Genomic DNA, 17577 nt, shown 5'->3' on the forward strand with positions numbered 1-17577 from the left:
TGCTGCTCTCAGGGTTACCCACAGGGCTGCAGTGAGTGGGCTGGGGAGGGTCATCAGGAGGAGGGTAGGTAATGATAACTTCCACTTATCAAGCCCCTGCGATAGGCTGGGAACATTAAAAATATTGTTTCCAATTGTCATAAGGCACAGAGTACAAAAACAGGGCCATGGGGATTATATAATGTGCCTATATTCACGTTCGAAGACTGATCTGGGACACAGAATAAACCCATGTGACCCCAATGCCCCTGTTATTTCCTCTCCTGCACACGCTTCCTCTAAGATGTAACTAGAGAAAATGTGCCCGGTGTTGGGCTGAAAGTGGAAAAGTGAGAAAAACAAGAGTTTCAAGAATGCAGACATTTACAGAAGATCCCAAAGCAACACATAGGTGTTAACCATAAAATGTTTTCCTCGGTCATTACCACACAAGGTAAGCCTCCACCTTTTATCTGCAAAACTGAGGCCCAAATGAAGTGGTAGATGGACCTGCTGCAAAGTCAGCTTTGAAATTCTTCTCAAATAGTGTGTTCTGCTAAAGGACTACACTTCTGGAATCTAACCGGACAAAGCAACACTTTACAATCATGTGGAAAAAATTATTTTTAATTCTAGCAAAGATGGCTTTATTAGTCACTTCCTCAAAGGAGGGGGCCACACAGATGGATGATAAATGACAAGTGCTAAACTACTTGAAGTAACTGTGATTCATTTCACATTTGGTTTGTTTCCGTTCCCCTTTTTGGGTTTTCCAACCATATGTAAAATATCAGGTGGTGCTACCTACCAGAGAATTCACAGTAAATTCACAGTCCATGGTGCCCTGTCTCCAAAATGAGGGTGTTCAGTGTTTCTTCTCGATCACTTCATCTGTCTCAAAAACAAAAAGCAGAGCTTAGATTATTTTTTTTAATGATTTTATTTTATTATTTATTTTTAATTTTATATTTTTATTGATTTCAGAGAGGAAAGAGAGGGAGAGAGAGATAGAAACATCAATGATGAGAGAGAATCATCATTGGGGATCGAGCCTGCAACCCTGGCATATGCCCTGACAGGGAATCGAACCATGATCTCCTGGTTCATAGGTCGAGCTCAACCACTGAGCCATCCCGGCCAGGTTCGGTTTTTTTTTTAAGGACTCCTGCCTCAAATCTAAAACTTGAGGGTTATGTCTGCCTTAGAAGAATATGAACAAATTGAAGTAACTTTAATAATCTCAGTTTTTTAGAGCGACCGACCGACCGTTGGAAATAACTTCCTGAAAATACAAAACTGCAGGTGGTTATGGTTTCTTGAAAGTGGAGGTGTGAAGGAAATTAATTATTGCCTACCACCCAGAATGAATCTGCTGGGCATTATCTTACTCTGAATTCTATGCAAGGTTATTAAGTGGGTTTACTTTCTTCAAAGTGAGAACGATCATAGTGGTTAAGAGCATGAACTCAGGGGCCATGGACTCGTCGTTTAAGTCAGTCTGGGCTTAAACTGAGCCCTACCAGCTATGGAGGTAGAATTCTAAGATGACTCTGTGATTCCTGCCCCTTGGTATCCACAGTTCAACTCCCATCCCCTTGAGTGTGGACAAGACCTGGAACTGGCATCTAATCAATAGAACATAGCAAAGGTGATAGGATAGTCCTCTCATGTTTATATATGTTGTAGGGCAAAGATGAAGAGATTTTGCAAATACATTAAGGCCCCTCAACATTTGATGTTACGTTAACCAAAGGGGATATTCTCCTGGGTGGGCCAGACGTGATCAGGTGAGACCTTTCAAAGAGGGAAACACTCTCCTGCTGGCCTTGAAGACTCAGCCACCATGAGTCCCCCAGCTGCGGGGAAATGAATTCTGCCTATAACCTCGTGGGTTTAAAAAAGACTCAGATGAGACCCTTATTCTGCTGGACACTTCCATCGCTGCCTTGTGAGACCCCAAGCTGAAGATGTAGCTATCCCCAGACTCCTGACCCACAAAACTCTGAGATAATGAAGTGATGAAGCTGGTGGTGATTTGTAAAGCAGCAATAGAAAACAAATATACTAATTGTGTGACTGCAGGTAAGTTAAATGCCCTTTCTGTTCATCTGAAAAATGGGGTAAATAATAGTACCTCTGTCATGCAGTTGTGATGAGGATTAAATGAATTAACATATAAAGTGTGTGCTAAGAATAGTCCTTAGCACACAGCCAATATCCTATAAATCTTAACTATTAATAGAATCTTTATTTTGTAGTTGAGGCAACTGAGGCTCAGAGATGTTAAGTGAATATACCCAAGTTCAAAGAATCACTCAAATGTGAGCCTCCTCCTTCTTTATGGTAGTTGAGATCAAGCTTTGCATCACCACTTCCTACTTCTTCTAGAAGTATTTGGGCTTGTATATGCCACTAGTCACTGATGCGATGATGGACACAGACCTCCTCGTCAGTTCCTCATTTATGAAATGAGAGGGTTAAGCCACATTCTTTCAAGTTATAACATTCTGTGATTCTAGAAATCTCAGAAGTAGATCATTCAACCCATCTGTTATTTTTTGGCCTACATCCATGGCTGAAAAAATCTTTCAAGGAAAGTCACACGGCATATTCTAGACTTTCCCCTTCCTTCTCTCCAGTGATCCCTGGAGATCCAAGCTTGCAGGTTGCAGAAATGCACCAGAAAGAGATAACCTGGAGAGAGAGTCATGGTCACAGTGTAGTTTAAAACCCAAATTAATTCAGGCACTATTGAATGTAGGCAATCCCATTTGGGGAATTACCACCTCTCAGTGAGAAGAAATAAACCATGAAAAAAAAAGACATTACAAGTATTAAAGAGAACAGAACAAAGAGGCTTTTGGGGACTTTGGAGCTGGGTGGGAAGAGAATGGAACGAGGAAATACTAGTCATTGATTAGGGTCTTGCAAAACCTTCTGGGGTTACTCAGATCTTTAAACAGAAAAAAATCATTTAAGAAGTTGGAAACATAAGAACCAGTGATTTTTAAATTTTACTTTATCTAAAAATTACATAAACCTGGGACTTGTTTTTATTTTGTTTTTCCTTTTTAAATCTTTATTGTTGAAAATATTACATATGTCCTCCCTTTCCCCCATTGTAAACCTAGGACTTTTTACAAATGCAGTCTCCTGGAACTCCCCCACAAGGTTCTGAACCCATCAGGTTTAAGCCCACCAATAGGCACTACATGTTAGGATGTGGCCCAGGTGAGTTTGACACAGGAGGTTTCCAAACAATACTTCCAGAGACACTGCATTTGAGAATGTATCAAGCAGGATTCTTGTAAGTAAAAGCACTGATTCCTGAATTCAGAGGATAATGGAAAGATCACAAATTTCCAGGAAGAATATTGTGGGTTACTGTCATTGGAAAATAAAAAATTATTTATAAAAAAAAAATTCCAGGAAGACCAGAGAAACCAGGCTTGGAGGCTACATATCCAGGAAGATCACCCCACTTCACACAGCAGCACCTGTCTGATGGGTTGGGGAGCCTGCAGCTTCCACCAGCAACACCCGCTGCTGCCCTGGAAAACATGGGGAGCTGCCTCCAGTTCTTCATGTCACTAGTTTCTGTTCCAAAGTTTGAGAGGAGGTATCTGATTAGCAGAGCCTAGGTCACATGCCTGCAGCCTGGCTGCAAGGGTGGCTGAAAACGCAAATGCACAGCTCTTCACACTTCCATTGTAGGCAGTGGGATGTGCAAGGGAGAAAAGACAGCTTCAGGGCTAAGTGACCCACAACAATGGAAAGTATGCACAAAAATCAAACAAACTTCTCTGTAATGACCTTTTAAATGTATGAAATGCTTAATTCAATATATCTTAAACACCATTAACTCCCACACATAAACTTATGTACAACTCAGAAATAGAAAGAGACCCAACTCCTCTCAAATCTAAGATGAAACAAGTTTGTAGATTGGTTGGTCAACTTACTATTATTTACCATTAACTACTCCATGGCACTGATCCTGTCTTAATTCCTTTATTTTTTTTAACTCCATTCATAGCACTTATCAGTTGTAATATGTTACAGTTACTAAAATCAACTTAAACAGGTTCTCTTGATCAGTGGCTGTCAAAATGTAGAAAAGGTCCCCAAGATCCTATTCAAGGGTGTGTGTGTGGTCAATATCCTATATAATAAAAGCCTAATATACAAATCGACCAAACAGCAGAACGGCCGGTCGCTATGATGTGCACTGACCACCAGGGGGCAGATGCTCAAAATAGGAGCTGCCCCCAGCCCACAGGCCCAAGGCCAGCCAGGGTGGGTGTCAGCGGGCCCCCTCTGTCCCAATTGCCCCACAAAAGAAGGCGACTGGTGGTAGCAGTGGGGGCTGGCGAGCAGGAGGCACCAGGCCAGCCAAGGTGGACACGAGCAGGGGGCCCCCGATCACCCCGCTGGTCACCCCACAGATTGGCCCTGATTGCCAACCAGGCCTAGGGACCCTACTCATGCACGAATTTCATGCACCGGCCCTCTAGTTATTTTCATAATATTACTGAAACATTACTTGCTTTTTACCATCAACCTCTAACAATTGTATAGTGGGATTTCCAGAGGTTCAAGTTCATGCAATGCTTACTTGAATATGCCTATAAATGTCTGTTTTAATATGGCAAATAGAAATAGATGTAACCCACACTCAGCTTTTTAGTGTCCTTAGTAATTTCTAAGAGTGCAAAGGGGTCCCAATACCAAAACTGCTGCTCTACATCAACTGTGCACACAAACACACAAAGCAAAACAAAACAGAGCAGGCTACTCCAATCTAACCAGACACATAGAAGAATCTAAAAGAGGGAAAAATGAATGTCAAGTGTCACCTTCCATTTGTGCTACTGAGATCTGCTAAAATAATTAGAAAACTGAGCGTACAGTAAGAGATACCTTACCTCATACAACCTGAGGCCCAGGGGAGCAAATGCAGCACACTGCTGCCTGTTCCGCAATACCCATCCTCTTTTTCTAATATAAAAATATAATTTTTAGCTGCTACAAAGCCACCCAGGTAAAACCTACATTTCCCAGCCTTTCTTGGAGTTAGGTCAGCCTAGTTCGGGCCAATGGGGTATGAATAGAAGTCTGGATCCTACCCTTTAAAGGAAGGGACATGGCCTCTCCATCGCCCTTGGCCTTCCTGCCTGCCGGCTGGAACACTGCCACACCGGTGAGCCATCCTCAGTCACCAGGAGGAGCCACGGCAAAGCAAGAAGAGAAGAGGAGTGGTCTAGTTTGCTTGCACGCAGACCATTATGACAGAGACCAATTTCCATCCTGTCTAGTACTTTGTCTTTGTTTAGGCAGCTGTATCCTGACACAGGCAATAAGTTTAACCTAGAAAGGATGATTCAGTGTAGCCCAGGGAGACTATTGCCAATACTGATAATGAAATACACCTCTTCCCTCATCCCTCCCACCTCGGCACTATGCCTGTCCCGCCTCCCTCCACACCTTTGGCCCAGGTACAGGGAGAAGCAGAAATATCCTCACTTCCTCCTTTCCTCCCACAGCGCACCTGAGACCTGCCCAGCCTGGGAGATCCCACTTATCCATCCAGAAGTTGCACTTCTTTAGAATCAGTATCACATAATCCCTCAAACATAACAGATATAAGCTACAGTCCCAAAGGCAATATTTGGTCATCATAAATGTTTAATTTAGCTGTTACAGTAAACTTAGATTTTTAGTTAGTTATTAAAATTTAAAAATTGGGAAATTCATACAAAAATTCAGATTTCAGCTTCTCTTTAAAAAAAGTTATATATATATATCAGAGGATCTGGCACCACTGTGCCCAGTACCTGGAACATTTCATTGTTATTATTTATCTTCTATCCTGCATTTAGAACAGTGCCTGCTACTTAATAAGGGCTCAATATATATTTGTTAAATTAAGGAATGAAGAAGCAATTTCCTTAAAGTCCACAGTATACTTCCCATCACATTTCCAGGCATGTAATAGAAGCTTAATAAATATTTTGCCCTAGATCCATGCTAAAATATGCCCTCCCCCCACAAATGCACCAGCCTTTAAAAACTTATAGGTAGCTCACTTAATTCTCTCAATACAGGTTGATTTGTTGTTTTCAATCATATATTCATTCAACAAATATCCATTGTCCACCTAGGATGTGCTAGGCATTGCTCTAGGTATGTGGAGCATGGATAAAGTTTGCAAAGATTTCTGCCCTTGTGGAGTCTACATTCTGGTCAGGAGAGACAGGTTAACAATAAACATTTTGAATAAATAAATTACATAGTAAGTTAGAAGGTAATGTGTCCTCTTGAAAAAAGAGTGGAGACAAGAACGGTGGGAAAAGAAATCAGAGAGGCAAGGAAAGTAAGGAGGCCTTACAGATGAACATTCGGACTTTCACTGTACCTGGAGTGAAATGGGGAGCTATAGGGTATTGAGCAAAAGTGTGATGTCAATGACATTATTGTTTTCAAAGAGACCTGTGGGTTTGCTGGTGAGAATAGACTATGGGGACAAGGGAGGAAGCGGGATGTCAGTGGGTAGAGGTGACAGTGTCTTGGGTGGGACGGGGAGGTGGACAGCAGTGGATCAAGCCGGATGCTGGCAGAGCTGACTTCTCTAGCTCCTCACACTTCAGCAGCTATGGAGTAATAAACTTCAGGTGTAAGGGAGAAACAAGACACCCAGAGAATACCAAAGGCAGGAGGAAAACGCTCAACATCAGGCAGGAATAAAACATGAATTCTCTTTTCTCAGTGGAGGATTGACGTGCGCTGGGGCACAGAGCACAAAGGCAGCGTAGCGAGTCAGCCTGGGTGTGAACGTGGGCCCTGTATCTACTTGCTAGTCATCCTTCCTAGACCCTCCCAGCTCACTTTCCTCATTCCCACGCGGCTCATCACACCTGCCTCATCACTCCAGCGTGGCTTATAGAAAACATTCATCAGGAATGTCGATTGAATGTCAACCTGCTCCCCACTCCCCACCCCAGTACAGCCCACATTCCTGATGTGATAACATCTGAACTACAGCCTGGGACACATTTAACCTGTCCTGTACCCCTTGAGAGTAAAGTTCCTTTGCTTTAGAGCTTCCGATCTTCTCTAGCCTCTTTGCCTCACTGTATAGCCTCTGAAGACACAACCATTTTCCTCTTTAAATATCCTTCTAAAGAGGAGTAGGGAAGCCCTAGCTGGTTTGGCTCAGTGGACTGAAGGGTCCCAGGTTCGATTCCTGGTCAAGGGCACGTGTCCCGATTTCGGGATCAAACCCCAGTTGGGGGCATGCAGGAAGCAGCCGATCAATGATTCTCTCTCTCTCTCCCTCTACCTTCCTGTCTGAAATCAATATATATATATATATATATATATATATTTTTTTAAATTAAAAAGAAGAGTAGGGGAGTGTCTGCTTCCTGTTAATCCTCACATACAAGGCCTTGAGGAACCAGGCCCAGAGGAGATATCCACACCATATATTCACAATGAGCACACAAAGGACAATCCCTCTATGATCCATGGATTCAGCTAACAAGTAGCTCCTGGAACCAACTAAGCAGTCCCCCAAGGGGCCCAGAGGGCATGTGGCAAAAATGAGTGTGGTCCATGAGTGGCCTGCAAGGGGCAGGAGCTCCCTCCAAAGTGCCATTTCACAGCTCTGAGCTGATGGCATTTTACTCTTCCTGCGCCCTCACAGTGGCACAGCTCAGCAGCAGCACCCTTGATGCGGGGCCCCAGTTTGATGTCTCCATGTCCCAACTTCCCTGCAGGAAATGTGGAAGCAGCTCGGCAGTCCAGCCTCTAAAAACCAGCAGCAAATAATGCCAGGACAGAACAGTGAGAAAAATATCTGGCCTAGCCCAGTGTGTATGGTGTGACCTTTTAAGCTTCGATTCCGTTAACTTTCCTTTTCTTCCTTTCTTTTTAAAGACCTTTTGGGTGGCTAAACTCAGAATCCTGACCCACTTTCACACCCAAAGCCACATTTCCCGAATACAGAGAAGACACGTGCAGGCAGGGAACAACCTCCCTAGAGACTGGGCACCAGAGAAGAGCCAGCGAGACTTCGCCCAAGCGCCTCACCTTCTCCCTGGCACCCTGTCAACCAGAAGGCTGTGGTGAACTGGATCAGCGGGTGAGAGAGGCCAAACACCTCATGCCACCCCCTGGAGTCTCATTTCTAATTGGCCAACCAGCGGCCTTCCTTTACCCCCCTGGGTCAGAGTTTGTGCTTACCTGGTGCCATGTACTGAGCTGGAAATAAACAAAGGAAGTTGTCATAACGTGGACTGTGGGCTGCAGTGATCTAACCTGATTTGGATAAAGGGAGGTAAACTGTCATTCTCCCACTTTAAATGACACAGGCAGAAAGGAGGATCTCCCGAGTCATGCTCTGACAGATGGGGACCTGCTTTAGGGGAAAAAAATGACCTGGGCTGCTCATCGTGGAAGATTTAAAACATTCAGTTAGTACATCAACAGTCTCTTTGATGTTTTTATACTCAATGCCATTCTATTTTCTTAATGAGATGATTTAATTAATATGCATAAGAAAACACTGGAAAATAAGTTTTAGGTGTAAGGGAGAAATTCAGATTTGTACACACTGATAGCATGTTCACTTTGTTATCCTGTTGTTGAAATACGAAAATTTCCTGGAAATTATGTATTCTAAAGAAAAGCCACCCATAAGCCAAAAGCCACCCATAAGCCACTAAAATTCTAATGTACATACTTTCCTTTTTATTGCAATTTGCTTTTAAGACAATTCAACGAAGCATGAGTCAGAAATAAATTTTTAAAATAACATCATCTTCTTGCCTGCCAGTTGCCCGAAGCTCCGAGATGAGGTCAGTCCTTAGGCATTATTAATGAACTTTATTTAATTTTCATACATTTTCGAAGGACAGTACTTCAGCAAGGTGAATTGAGTACAGCACTACTATTGAAAAGCAAAAGCTCTCCTGGAACACTTCTCATTTAGTGCCCCTCCCCTGTTCCCCAACCGCAGGCATCCTAACTGTCCCTCACGCTCCAGAAGCCAGCTGCATTCACATTCTCAGTCGTGCCCCAGACAATCTCTTCAATGCAGTGGACAAAAGCAAAACAGTCTCTGTCCATCCATGGCCTTCCCAGTCATCCATTTCTAAATGCTGAAACAGCAGGTGGCGGTCTGCTGCTCCTCTTTGCTCACTACTCACCCTTCCCCATAGCTGACATCCCTGTACTTTAATGTTAAGTTTCCTCCAAGTGATTGCTAGGCGATCTACCCCATAATTACTTGGTGGAAGAGGAGAGTGGTTATTACAAGAAACAGATTTCTAGGCCCCAGCAAGTCAGACATTCTGGGAAGGGTGTCCCATGAATCTCTAGATTGATGAAACTAGATAAAGCAGCCCTGGAGACCTTTTATGCACATTAAAACTTGAGACTCACTCTACCAGAAAACATTTCTCTAAGAGAGTTACAAATGACTCCCAAATACCTGGCCTTAGTCAGCTGAATATTCCCTACTTTAGAACAGACACTTGCCTTGGCTTCAAAAAGTAGACATATTTCCTTTTTCCTCCTACTTACCTCACCCTGCATCTCAACTATTAATCTTTTGTCTTTCCTCTTAACATACCTTTATTCTGTAAGACACCTTTTTTTCATGTTTCAAGTAAAGCTTGCCCTGCACTTCAGCACTGTGTCTTCAAATGGCCTCCATCCATTTCCACCAGGACATCCAACTGATTTCTCACTCACTAAGTTTCAAGGCTGCTATGTCTTTCCCACAAATATTGCTACCAACTAAATTCATTCATTCATGTCTTTATCCAAAATAACTTATAAAGCACCTACTTTGTGCTAGCAGCTAGTGATACAATGGTGAGCAAAGAGACAGTATCTGATCTTATAAAACATACATTCTGCTAGAGGTATGGGATGGGGCAGATAGGTATAAATATACTAAACAATTATCTGCACCATTATAACATTAAAACGGTGGTAACTGCTACAAAGACAAAATATGGGCAACTTTTTAAACATGTTTTTATTGATATTTAGAGAGATAGAAAGGGAAATAGAGAGAGAGAGAGAGAGAGAGAGAGAGAGAAACATCAGTTGGCTGCTTCCTGCATGGCCCCCACCGGGGATCAAGTCTGCAACCCGGGCATGTGCCCTGACTGGGAATCAAACCTGCGACCTCTTGGTGCACAGGCTGATGCTCAAACACTGAGCTACACTGGCTGGGGAAAAAAGGATTTTTTAAATATGCATTTCTGTTGAACAAGCAATTCCAATTCCAAGTTTTTCTTCATTGACTATCCTACCCAAGTAATTTCATTTTTCCTCTCTCTCTCTCTCTCTCTCTCTCTTTCTCTCTCTCTCTCTCTCTCTCTCTCTCTCTCTCTCTCTCATTACAGCATGGTTTAAAAATATTAACATTTTGGAAATAAAATTAATAGCCATCAGAAGGGGGTTATTTAAAATAAAGAATCTCTACTTGTATGTATATATGCATAATCCATGGACACAGACAGTGGGGGTGGTGAGGGCTTGGGGAGGAGGGACGGCGGGGGGGCGGGCAGGAGCGGGCTAGAAGAGGTTAATGGGGAGAAAAGGAGGAACTATGTAATACTTTCAACAATAAAGATTAAAAAACAAACAAGAATCTCTACAGCAGGTGAAGCCATGAGAAAGGACTTACATCCATACTCACAGAATCAGAAAGTTGTTCAACTTATAGCATTAAGTGAAAAAAAGCAAGTTGTAGAATAATATAAAGTACGACTCTATCCTGTAATACTCTAATATACATGTATTTAATGCATATTAGCATTTGCAAGAAAATAGTCCAAACAATGTATACTGAATTTTTCTCCCCTATTCTCTTAAAGATGGAATCATGAAGGATTTCACATTCAGTTCATTTCTGTACAATTTGTTACAATTGTGTTTCACTTCATAATCAGACAAATTACACTTTTTTCAGCCTATACGTTTTGAGTAGGTAGCTCCAGATTTGAACTTGAGCCCTGCCACATCTGTTTCCAAATGTGTGACTTTTGATAAATTATTGAGTCTGTTTCCTCTGATCTAAATTGAGAATCATTGTGTCCCCTTGCTTTGCAATATTGTTAAGGCAGTTGTAGCTATAGCAGCTATTCAAGGGCTAAATCCAGAAGGGCTGGTCTGGCCTGTTGGCTGAGCTGGGTGGTCTTAGTGTCACACCCGCACACGCAGTTGCTGGAAATAGAAATATACTGGCTACAGATCTGGGACACACAGCCAGAGAACCTTGCTGCATAAACCCTTCACAGTCAGTCCTGCCAAATTCAAGGCTCTAATTGCTCACCCTTATTCCCTCTGGCCTTTATGATGACAAACCAGTTGGCTTTGCCTACATGTTTCTTAATCCTCTGATCTGGACCAGGTACTGTATGTCCCTAGCTCCGATGTAATGCTTATTTCATCAGGTTAGCTCTCTGTCCCAAAATGCACTCTGGTAACCAAGTGCCTACAGAAAGAGGTCTAAACACCCTCACCAGCCCCTCGGGGCCAGAGATCTGACCCCTTTTCTTGCGCATTACTAGATTTCATTTTCCACTGTCCCCCCAAATATGTCTTCCCCTACTTCCTTTTTTGATCAAACACTTTATGCCCTATCCTGACATCTGCCATTCTGTCTAAAAACTCCCACCAGCCCTGTGGTTTTCTGAATCTGTCCATCAAAAAACAGGTGTTAATAAGAAAATGAAACAAGTATAGAGTGCCATTATGAAAACTCCAAGGCAGCCTTGATGTGTATGTTATGACATGAAAATGTCTATGGAAATCAGGAGGTAAAATGCAGAAAGGGTAACAAAAGAAGCACAAATCTGAATATAAAATTATATTTAACTCTTATGTAGGTTTTTTTCAGTGTAGTTTAAGTGACCACCTGTATCAAAATCCCTCAAGAAGGTGGTCAAAATGAAGCCTCCCAGGCCCCACCCAAATTTACTGAATAATCTATGGGGGTGGGATGGAAGACATTTTGTTTTATTTCCGTCTGAGAAGCACTTCCCTAGTTACCTTTCTAAGGTTTTCAATAACATTATATTTGCCAAAGAAAAATAACCTTTATGTCATAACAGGGTGATGGTCATTTACATTTCTTTCAAATCCTACATTTTAATCTATTGAATTATTTCTTAATTGAGAAAATACAGTTCCATACCCACTAACAATTCCAACTGACTTGCATCTTCTTATTTATTTTTCTTAACGTACTATATTGATTCAGTTTCCAGTTTCTCTGCCCCACGGAACAAAATCAGAAACATGTGCAGGACTTACTCCAGGCCTCTCTTTTCATTCGTTTCTCCTCTTAAAGAAAACTTATCTTGTGGGACAGTTTGCAAACCAACGATGCAAGGACAAAACAGACTGGAAAAGAGCTAGAGTCCATCCACCAGAAGACTGAAGCAGAAAGGGCTCTTCACGATGGTTGAAATGCTTATTTCCAGGATTAAAAACTATGGCTCCAGCAACAGGAAAAACACACTCACCTGGTCCTTAGCTGAGCTGAATGTAACCAAGATCAGCATTACTGATTGTAGTCTTCCCTCCATCTTTAATTAAAAGGTGCACAATTGCCCAGCCATTCGAGTTTGAAATGTAAACATTCTCAAAAGGGACCCACACTGGAGTTTCTCTCTGAACCCAGAAAAAGGCAAAACAGGCAGGCAGTGTTCACCCCGAGCCAAGGAGGGTTCAACATGAGTCATCACTGGCTTCCTGTTTCCAAATTCTCCCAGACAGTCATCAAATCAAACAATCAGAATGAATACTAGTAAGTTGTGATGGATCCCTGGACAGTTAGATCTTAGATGAACTCTTACTGAATTTGTGGTTCAGTCACTATGATCCCAATGAAACATAAGTATAGCAGAAGTTTAAAGAACAAAACACCAAATTCACCAAAACTCAAATTCTATCATCCTTAATCAAGTTTAAACTCACGAAATTTTTTAAAGTTTATCTTTGTTGGTGAAAGTATTACATATGTCCCCTTTTTCCTCCCCACTGACCATCCACCCTGTCCCCACCCACCCCCTTCCAGGCCTTCACTACACTATTGTCTGTGTCCATGGGTTATGCATATAAGTTCTTTGGTTAATCTCTTCCCACCCAACCCCTCCCTACCTTGAGATTGGTCACTCTGTTCCATGCTTCTATGTCTCTGTTTCTATTTTGTCATCAGTTTATTTTGTTCATTATATTCCACATATGAATGAGATCATCTGACACTTGTCTTTCTCTGACTGGCTTATTTTGCTTAGCATAATACTCTCCAGGTCCCTCCATGCTGTCTCAAAAGGTAAGAGATCGGAGAACCAAGATGGCGGTGTAAGGTACAGACCTGTGCGTGCTGCCTCCCACAACAACATTGAAAATACCAACTATAAGACAAAACAGCTATGATTCAGAACCATGGGAAAGCTGGCCCAGCGGAAATTCTACAACTGGAAGGAAAGAAAGAAGAGCATTGAGACTGAGTAGAATATCCAGAGGCGCCAAGAACAGAGGTATGGAGTGGCGCGCCAGGCGGGCTGCAACTGGATGTGCGGTTTTTTTCAATTGAAAGGGGTTACAAACTCTCGAATCCAATGAGCTTGTTTGGGGCGGGATTCTGAGGTCCCAGACCCCTAGGGGGAGAGGCGGGACGGCCTTGCAGTGGGTCGGAAAGTGAGGGCGGCTTTCTCACGGAGCTGCTCGCTGGCACTCGGGGACGCGGAGACACGGAGTCACGGAGACACCATTACTGTTTGCTCTGCCCTGGTGATTCCCTGAGACCCCACCCTACTCAATTTACATCACTGCCCAAGCTGTGCCAGTGGCACAAAAGGAACCACATGCGCTTTTGCAGCTTAACCCAACAAACTACAGATTTCAACTCCTGCACCCATAAGGGGCACACTCAAGAAGCAGAATCAGGTTCGAAGGAAGCCGGAACTGAACCCGGCTGGGCTGGCAACATGGAACCGCTGTACCAGCAAACGCACAAACAGGTCCACCAGATCCAGTCTCACATGGGACGCCGGGAGATGGCAGACAAGCAGTCTGTGTACTTAGTAGAAAACAAAATCCAAGAAAGCATACCAGAAATTCAGCCAGCAAGAACACCTGGAGATTTTGTCCAGCAAGGAGTTGCCCAACAAAAGATAGAATGCCAAACTTCGTGTTGCTGAGACAGCCCCCGTGAGGCTGAGACGACCCTGGTGAGGCTGAGACAGCCCCGATGAGGTTGAGACGGCCCCGGTGAGGTTGAAACGGCCCCTGCGAGGTTGGGACGGCCCCTGCGAGGCTGCGATGGCCCCTGGGAAGCTGAGAAAAATACTACATGATCTAACTCATTTATGGATAATAAAGACCATTATAAACTGATGAACAAAAATAGATACAAAGGCAGAGCAGTATTGAACAGACTGTCAAACTACAGTGGGAAGCCTAGGGAGGGTTGGTGGGGGGGGTAAGAGATCAACCAAAGGACTTGTATGCATGCATATAAGAATAACCAATGGACACAAGAAACTGGGGGGTAGGGGAGGCTGGGGGAATGTCAAGGGGGGTAAAAATGAGACATGTGTAATACTCTTTGTAATACTTTAAGAAATAAAATTAAATTTAAAAAAAGCAAAAAAAACATGAAAAAATAAAGTAAGAGATCCTTCTTTTTTATGGCAGCATGGTATTCCATTGTGTAAACGTGCCACAACTTTTTTATCCACTCATCTATCAGAAAGAATATATGCACCTCTATGTTCATAGCAACACTATGCTAAGATCTAGGAACAGCCCAAGTGCCCATCAGTAGAGGAGTGGATAAACTCACTAAATTTAAAAACAGTTCCTTAACAAAGAATTGAACTTTAGTTAAATAATGACATGTAATTTACAAAAAAAGGTAAAACAAAGGAACAAAGGATGCACACTATATTTTTAAAGAGATTTGAACATTTTTCTTCAACTAAATAGTCATGTTTTACTCACAAACTTTACATAAGACCAAGAAAATGTTTTGCTTCCTTAGAAAAAAACAAACTAGTTACACATTTCTGAAAGTTATTTATAAGAACAAGAAATTATATAAGGACTAATATAATGTTAAAATATTAAAACTGGTGATGGCATATTGCATCCTAAAGCAGCATTAAGGGAATTAAGAATTTTGTATTATTGGTTGCTATAGCAGCCTTCCCACATATAATTAAAATCTGGCCTCTTATAACTAAGACGTAATTACTTCAACAAGTCAAAGAACAGCTGAAATTTACTCTGTGGTTAATCTATAAAACATTCTGAATAAAAACAGTTATAAAATGTCATCATGACTCCACTGTCAGTCATGAATGGGAGATATATAAGATTCTAGGAACTGGAGAGAGGTGGATGGCACAGAAGTTTTTCAGAATACTGATACCTGCCCAATAATTTAATGTACACATACTCATTGGTAACATTTCTCCTTATACCCAGTTGTTCATTATATATAACATAAATGTCTCCCTAATATAATGCACTGCATATTATATATAACTTATAATGTATACATTATACCATGTATACATAGAGAATGCATATATAAGTATACTATTATAATACATACCAAGTATAATGCATATAACATCTTCATATGACATATATAATATATATTATATAATCACATAATATTACATTGCACATTATTTATATAATATATAATACTAGAGGCCCAGTGCACAGATTCATGCACCGGTGGGGAACCTAGCCTGACCTGCAGGGATCGGGGCAAAACTGGCTCTCTGACATCCCATGAGGGGTCACGAACTGTGAGAGGGCACAGGCCAGGCTGAGGGACCAAACCAGTGCACAATCGGGGCCTGGGAGGGACCGCAGGAGGGCTCCAGGGCATGTTCTGCCCATCTCACCCAGTCCCAATGTTCATTAGATTCCATATATGGCCGGATCCTATCAGCAAGCCAACCTACCGGTCAGAGCATCTGCCCCCTGGTGGTCAGTGCGCATCATAGCGACTGGTTGAAAGGTCAAACGGTCAGACACTTAGCATATTACGTTTTTATTATATAGGATGAGCTATATGCTATACACTATATTAGGAAGACATACCTCCTTTCTTCCAGCTCAGAATCACTGGGTATAAGGAGAGATGTTACAAATTAATATGTATTGCATATGTCAACTCTTAGGCAAAAACAAAAAATAAACAATTTTTAAAGCAAATGTAAAAATATAAATTGAAACACTTCTTAATAAAGCACTTAATGAAAAATACCACTTACAAAATACTAAAAATACTAAATACAACTAAAGCAAAAATTTTATACAAGAATCTCTCTGTACCTCAATTTTTAAATTTGCACAATGATACCTATTGCCTAAAGTTGTTTTATGAATTAATAAATAACAACAAACACCTATAGCACAACTTTTTTGCCAGACACTTCTAATCACTTTTCATTTATACCTATTTATTCATTTATCCCTCCCCCAAGCCTTATGAGAGGGAAATTAATATCCCTGTTAAAAGATGAGGAAACTGGGGCTCAGAGAAGTTAGTAACTTGCCCAAGGACACACAACTAGTAAATGGCAAAAAGAATTCATGTTCCTAACTATGCCATCACCCTTGAGATAATGTGTTAAGCCTTTGCACAGTGCCTGGCATATAGCACATGCTCAGGAACTAATATTTATTACTAAATATCTGTCAAATGTTTGCAAGATTCTGAGGTTACACTAGGGCTCAGCCAAAAAGAATGTGGGTGATGTTCCACGAATGTGGAATATGTGAATGATGACCCTTGTGCCACAGGTTTACTATCCCTCTTGCACATAAAACAAAGACTTCTGATGTCTGACTGTCTTAAGTTTTCGTTTCTCCATTGCAGCCTTGGATGAAAAGTGCGGTTATCATTATCTGACACCAGATTAACACCTCCACTCCCTCTTTCCACTAATCCACTCCCCACCCAATGGCCAAAATATTCTTCGAAAAGATGCTTTCATCACTGAATCCTTTCCAGGAACCTCCCTTGAATTGGCCACCTTATCTAATCAAAATTCCACTCCCTGGCTTTCACAGGCCTTAGTAAGGCCTGAAAGGAACAGGCCTTTAACCCTTGTTCAAGTTCCTACTAATCAAGTAAATACCTGATAAGAATGGCCATGTTTCATTATGCAGAGGATATCAGTATTTGTATTACTTCAACACAGTGATAGCAATTTTTTATTGTACTTATTTTGGACATAGCCTATTAGAAAAAAAAATTAAATGTTTAAGGGTCTCATTTAATTTTTATTCAGAATAAAACAAGCTTGATTGGAGGACATGGACAGAAGAATGCCAGACAGAAAATGTGCATTATTAATATGCATGATCATGTTAATATCCAGGCAAACTTCAGACAGTTTTCTAATAATCTTTAGTCCTGAAATTAAAACATGAATCATAGGCTAAATTTCTAATGACTAGGAATGGAAAGTTAGAACTATTAAAAAAAAAAAAAAAAGCATAGCACTCTGAATATCCAAGATCATACAATGCAACCATTCCAAGAGG

General features: G+C 41.6%; 1 protein-coding gene across 7 annotated transcripts in view; it reads right to left on the reverse strand.

Moving 5' to 3' along the window:
- The window catches only part of STAMBPL1 (STAM binding protein like 1), a 40388-nt gene that overhangs the window by 19246 nt on the left and 3565 nt on the right, over nucleotides 1-17577 (reverse strand). For 5 of the 7 annotated variants that reach the window (XR_002831167.1, XR_002831168.1, XR_002831169.1 and 2 more), the window contains exon 2: nucleotides 788-874. Coding sequence is in view for 4 of the 7 variants with exons in the window: in XM_014462536.2 (XP_014318022.1) it covers nucleotides 788-817 (30 nt within the window). In the remaining 3 variants the exon portion in view is untranslated. Of the gene's footprint in view, nucleotides 1-787; nucleotides 875-12524; nucleotides 12656-17577 lie in introns of those variants that run through there. The other 2 variants (XM_023760507.1, XM_006096624.3) reach the window with 2 other exon arrangements.

Source organism: Myotis lucifugus, unplaced genomic scaffold, assembly GCF_000147115.1.
Source record: "Myotis lucifugus unplaced genomic scaffold, Myoluc2.0 scaffold_184, whole genome shotgun sequence".
Classification (NCBI taxonomy): domain Eukaryota; kingdom Metazoa; phylum Chordata; class Mammalia; order Chiroptera; family Vespertilionidae; genus Myotis; species Myotis lucifugus.